This window comes from Triticum aestivum, chromosome 1A, assembly GCF_018294505.1.
Source record: "Triticum aestivum cultivar Chinese Spring chromosome 1A, IWGSC CS RefSeq v2.1, whole genome shotgun sequence".
Taxonomy (NCBI): Eukaryota; Viridiplantae; Streptophyta; class Magnoliopsida; order Poales; family Poaceae; genus Triticum; species Triticum aestivum.
Window position 1 is genome coordinate 529,639,446 of NC_057794.1, and position 5,564 is coordinate 529,645,009.

At 46.6% G+C, this 5,564-nt stretch overlaps 1 protein-coding gene across 1 annotated transcript; it reads right to left on the reverse strand.

The window, feature by feature from the left end:
• Positions 1 to 1,018: 1,018 nt before the first annotated feature.
• On the reverse strand, positions 1,019 to 5,105 carry LOC123063295 (gamma-glutamyl hydrolase 1). Its single transcript, XM_044487039.1, has 10 exons — positions 4,713 to 5,105; positions 4,070 to 4,156; positions 3,794 to 3,883; positions 3,364 to 3,458; positions 2,774 to 2,834; positions 2,427 to 2,516; positions 2,240 to 2,302; positions 1,894 to 1,982; positions 1,293 to 1,385; positions 1,019 to 1,190 (listed from the first exon to the last, which is right to left on the reverse strand). The coding sequence occupies exons 1-10, from the start codon at positions 5,019 to 5,021 to the stop codon at positions 1,157 to 1,159; spliced, it is 1,011 nt and encodes a 336-aa protein (XP_044342974.1). The 5' UTR covers positions 5,022 to 5,105; the 3' UTR covers positions 1,019 to 1,156.
• Positions 5,106 to 5,564: the final 459 nt, after the last annotated feature.

Here is a 5,564-nt window from a genome sequence, read left to right on the forward strand (position 1 = left end):
GTGCTCCTCTGGAGTGCGAGGTGTGCTGCGGCGGGAGATCCTGCTCGTCTTCTCTGCTGCTTCGCCTGTGCAGCTCCGATTGGATCTGGTGCAAGGTGCATCGATCTGGGTGCTGCGCTTCGCGATGCGGCGTGGGTTGCTGCGGTGGAGGTGGCTACGGTGGTGCTGCGGCGGCTTCGGCCAGGGGGTGGTGCGTGTCTGGTCGCGGTGGATCGTGGGATCCCGTGGAAAGAATGAGGTCGGCCTCAGCAGGTGGTGCTGGTGGGTGGCGGTGGGTGGTGGTAGGTGGTCGGCGCATCTTCGGGAGAAACCTTTGCTCCGGCCTTCTTCGTAGCCGGCGACGGCGGTGCCCGCGGGTGCCGTGATCTTTCTTGGAAGCGTCGCCGTGGAGGTGTGCTCCTTCTCCCCACGGCTTTGGCTCCGGAGGGAAACCTCAGATTCGCTGGGTCAGGCGATGGAGGCGTCTTCGCGTCTTTCTCCTCCTTGGGGGCATCGTCTCGGAGCCGGCTACGACTGGGAGACTGGTGGATTGCGGCATCTTCGTCGTGGATGGCGGCATCTTCGCCGTGTAGTTTGCTGAGGCGGGGCGCTGGTTTCTGTTTGGCAACGATGATGTCGTCGAGAGGAGCTCGGGTCGCGGCGTGGACTTCGGTAGTCGGCTCTTCCCGGCGTGTCCGAGGTGCTTTGAGGGCACGGTCGGCGCAAGTCCTGCATATTTCCCCGGTGAGGCTCGTCGTCAAAGTCGGAGCTGTCGGCTGCTTGCGCGTGTGGCCATCTGGTGGCATGTGCCGTCGTGGCTTCTATGCGGCTGTTTGCGGGTTGGCTTCGCGGTTGGAGCTCAATGGTGAAGTCGGAGTCGCTCGTTCGAGGCAACCGGTGATGACGATGACGCTTGCGACTCCTCGACGAATGCTTTTCTTCTTTGCAGCTTTGTGTCCCATGTCGGTGGCCAAGTTGGCCGGTGGTGCCCATGTCACGTGGGTTGAGTTGTATCGGTTTTAGCTCGGTTTTCCGTTAATTAACCGTGCAATTCTCTTCTTCTTAATCAATGAAAATGGCAAATCTTTTGCCCCGTTTCAAAAAAAAATTAATACTGTACATGTACATGTACAATACAGGAAGAGAAGAACCACAGCTGCAAGCGACGGCTCATGGCTCAGGAGAAGAGGTACACCAACTCAAAAGATTTCCTGCAAGGCATGGCACATGCTCATTTACTTAGCGGGTGAATGGAGAAACATATGGTGCAGTAAGTTTGCAGTTACAATACAGGACCGACAGAGGTGGCTTACGAGGTTTTCCCGGAAAATGTAGGGATGTAGTTGTAGATCAGGTTGTCCAGCACCTTGTCGGCAGGGGGGCTGTTTGGCGACTTGCGGGCTTGGCTGTTTCACGACAGAGCGAAGAAGGGTGAGATAAACACGCTGTTCTTACCCTTTTTCACGAGCTGTTGCTTTGCAGTAGGAAAGTATGGAATTCATGCATTGGAGGAAGACAACGGTGCAAGATACCAGTTTTCTTTTCCCTCAGGCTGCGTGTGTTTTGAGCGTTGATGTTTTATTAATAACTATGTCCCCTTTAGGGGGTTGCGATGGGCAACAAACTGTGAACTCGCTTCATTTCTTTAAAATGCAACTGGGCACAAAGCTGTTTTGAAATGCAACTGGGCACAAAGCCTTATTCACAAACAAGTTGCCCAACAGGAGCCATACAAACGTACACAGGACCTATACCTGCTTAGTAGGGAAACTAGGACACCATAAAATGATTTTGAATAGGTAATCCGCCATTCCGTGAAGTATGGTTTTCATCACAGAATGAGGGCATGGTCAACATGAATGTGAATAAGCAGATGATGTGTTGCTTATAACGAATAAAGAGAGTATTACAAACCTGATAAAGTAGTTGGCAAAATTTTGTGTCACTTGTACTGCATCCTCGCTGTGTGGAATCATTGGTTTACGCCATTCGAAAATGGCTTTCTGCAGCAAGTGAACAAGCTAATTATAGTCTGACCTCTGAATATATTACGTTTGCCTAAGTGATCTGGCCAAATGAAGAAATATCATGGACTGAATAGTTTAAAGACAAACATTTTGATAGCAGCCTAGTAATATATAGTCCTAAAAAATGTCAAACAAGAATAAATGGGATGCAAAAATGTGCACAGGCATGCGAACAGATTAGTGGAATACCGACTTTATTTCAAAAACAACCAGCAGCACTACAGTCAGCATACCTCAGGGTGCCACTGAGTGCAAGTGATAGGATATTTCTGTGCTTCAACGGTTGAGACGTAAACCTGATTTGCCAAAGGAAAGTAAATTAGTTTGCTGTTTCTTTATACATTGATTTAGCACTACCTCTGAATTAGGCTGGTTGAGTCCAAACCAGTTAAGTACTAGGAAAAAGATGACATATTGTACCTCACCATTTTCATCAGGGGATATAGTCAGAATCTTGAAGAAACTTGATAACGCATCATTCTCGCGCAATCTCTTTGGAGATATACCATACTTTGACCAGTTAAGAAAATAAACCATGTTAGGGAAAACAAGGAGATAAAGATAGTTATTCTGCAATCTCAATAAAAAGTTGCTGTTTTAAATTGACAGTCATGATTTGGTTGAACCAAGTATATCATGTCAATGTTAATATCGAGTGAAGGTCAAAGATAAAATGTGATGAGTACCCAAGATTCTTCTTCTAATACAAAACGACACGCATCCAATGCGTGTTCAAGGAGAAAAGGAGCACCCAGGATTCTACTTACTTTGTGGTTTTGCATGACAAGACAACTGGTGCTGAGTTTCTTGATGAGATCAGGATGAAATCTGCGAATTTGGATCACTTCTATTAGACAGGTATACAAGGGATATTAGAAGCCAAGCCACAAAGAGTCAATAGAAGACGGTATTTGTGCCATAAAAATGTACGGAGCGACAAGGTTATATCTTAGATAAATGGATAACATCAAGCGTAGTGCCTGTGGTTCAGGGGGCATTCTAGATATAATATTACATCTATAATCTAACCAACTGCATAGTTGACATCAATTTAATTCATTTTTGCTATTTCAAGTTTGATGAAGCTGGCGTCTAAACCTGAAATTTCATTTGCAATGCAGTGTACTGTAAACTGTAAGCTTAATTGCATTTTCTCTGTAATGAAAACCTAACATACATAATCTTTTTGTATAGGCCGGGACAAGAAACATGGTCTTTGCAAGTGCCCATGCAGACTTTCAGTTGATAGAGGAAAATGAGAAAGCTGCACAAGTTTGGTACCAATACGATTTTCTCCTGCAAATAAAAGATGACCATGCAGTACCTACACCTTTCAAATATATATTAGAATCCCTACCTTCCAAATACTGATCCCTGAAGTGAAGAATAATTGGGGAACTGGAGAGTTGATGCTTGATCTGAGGCGTGGAATGACTCCAAAATATTATTGTCCTAATACCAATATAGAGAAAAGAGCCAGTTGTCAGTTTGTAGATACAAAACACAAACTTGCTATGGAACACACTAAGTGTCTATGTCCTGTTCCCAGGAACAGAACAGTGCAGCCGACCAACCGGTTCTTCACTGCATCACATGACTACATGAGGGCGGCAAGAGCAAATGTATACTTTTAAATTCTAACACATCATTTTTCTTCAGGCAGATATCTCAATTTGAGGCTGTCCTAATAATATAATAATTTCAAATTATTTCTGTACTTTAGCAACTAAATTTGCATGTTGACGTCTATAATTTTTGTTCATTATCTTAGAAAAAAGAGAAATTACCTTGCTCACAATCATGCTTACAAGCTCAAAGCCAAGACACTGTGCAAACAATGGAAATGGAACTCCTGCATCATTTTTGTCCAAGACATACTACAGAAGATAAACAAAGAAAGTGAGAATTATCCAGTAACGTTTGGTCCCATTCTGTGTGAACTAGGACCAATAATATGATGTTACCATACTGTGATATAGTATGTTCTTAATAATGGAAGCAAGTACAGAGCAGAAGTGAGTAACATGTCTGAAACACACAGAAGCTGCCTAATAGATAGGTACCTGAAACACTTTCTTAATCGTCTCAAAATATGGACCCCTTTTCACTGATCCACCAGTAAACAGCACACCATTCACCAAACTGAGTTTCTGCAGTAAAAGGGACACAGGCAAAACTATCAGAAATTACTACCTAAGAGATAAGATGTAGGTACTACTGAGCAAGCAGGGGGCTACCAAGTAAAAGTAACTAATAGGTGATCTGTTGTCCTGAGATCAAATGACTGCAGAACACGAACAATATTTAATTATTTATAGTAGTCAGAGACATGATAGGTTAACTGTTTCATCTAGATCTTTTTTTAAACATGTTTCACCTTGATCTGAAACAGATGAACAGTAACACAAGCTAGTTAGACACTGAGTGATCAAGTCACGATCCACCTTGCTACTGTATTTGATTTGTCATTCCTATGTAAACATGTACTTTAAATGTAGAGAAATTCTAAATAACCAGAACTACGAATGTTCGTTTCTGCACTGTTAGAAAATGATTTTAACTTGTACATAGAGTACATAGTAAGTTGACTATCAAGTATTTTAGTTTGACTTGCAAAGAACTGGCAGTTGTCAGATAGAACTACAATCACATTTAAGCAGCAGAAAGAGAAAGGCGGAGGGAGGGAGGGGATCTGGAAGCGCTGACCTCGAGGAGGCGCTCGTCGGGCTCGTTGTAGATGAGCGGGATGACGCGGGCGCCGCCGGCCTCGACGAACTTGACGTAGGAGGCGCCGATGTAGGAGGTGGAGGTGCCGTTGTCGATCCTCCCGGCCGCGCCGTCGCCCGGGTGCGTGACGATGCCGATCACGGGGCGGTCGTAGACGGCCGGGTCCGCCGGCGCGGCGCAGGCCCCGGCGCGCGGCAGCCGGATGACGCCCGGCGCGGCCGCCGACGAGGTCCCGAGGAGGGCGAGCAGGAGGAGGAGGGGGGGCAGGTGCCGGGGAGGAGAAGCCATGTGGAGGTGTGTGAACAATTGGACTGTGCCGGCTGGGAGTGGGCTCGCTTCAAGGAGGTCGCTTTTGTTATCGCCTCGTGGCTGGACTCCAGAGGAGGATTATACTTGAATTCCATAATAATAGGAGCATGTGGTTCGCGCGGCGATCTGGAAAATGGATCTGCTGGGAGAGGAGGTAGCGGAACGTGCAAACCTCATCTGTTTTCGAAAATAACAACCGCTCCCACGCGTTAGAGCATTACTAGTAGTACCCCTAAACTCTCAAACCTTCATAAATAACCGCTTTTTTGCGGGTTGCAACAAAAAAACACAAAGACTAAAACCCTTAAACCCTCAAACCCTCAAAAAAAAGTAAGGGTCCAACTCTCAAACCCAATTTCGAACCGTAAAAGTGAGGGCTGGAGGGGGGCGCTCGACCCCAGCCCGCACTCCCTTCCGCCGTCGCGCGGGAGGGAAGTTTCCCTTCCCAACCTCCCACCTCCCGGCCTCCCGCGCCGCCGGCCGTCGCCCGCCGCCAATCCGGCCGGCCCCCCGCCTCCCCTC

Bases quoted from the DNA above. Each gene is read 5' to 3' on its own strand.
- LOC123063295 (XM_044487039.1), bottom strand. From the start codon at position 5,021: ATGGCTTCTCCTCCCCGGCACCTGCCCCCCCTCCTCCTCCTGCTCGCC. The intron at 1,386-1,893 runs GTTTGTAATACT...GTCGTGAAACAG, and splicing joins TTTGCCAACTACTTTATCAG to CCAAGCCCGCAAGTCGCCAA. The intron at 1,191-1,292 runs GTAAGCCACCTC...CATGCCTTGCAG, and splicing joins ACATTTTCCGGGAAAACCTC to GAAATCTTTTGAGTTGGTGT.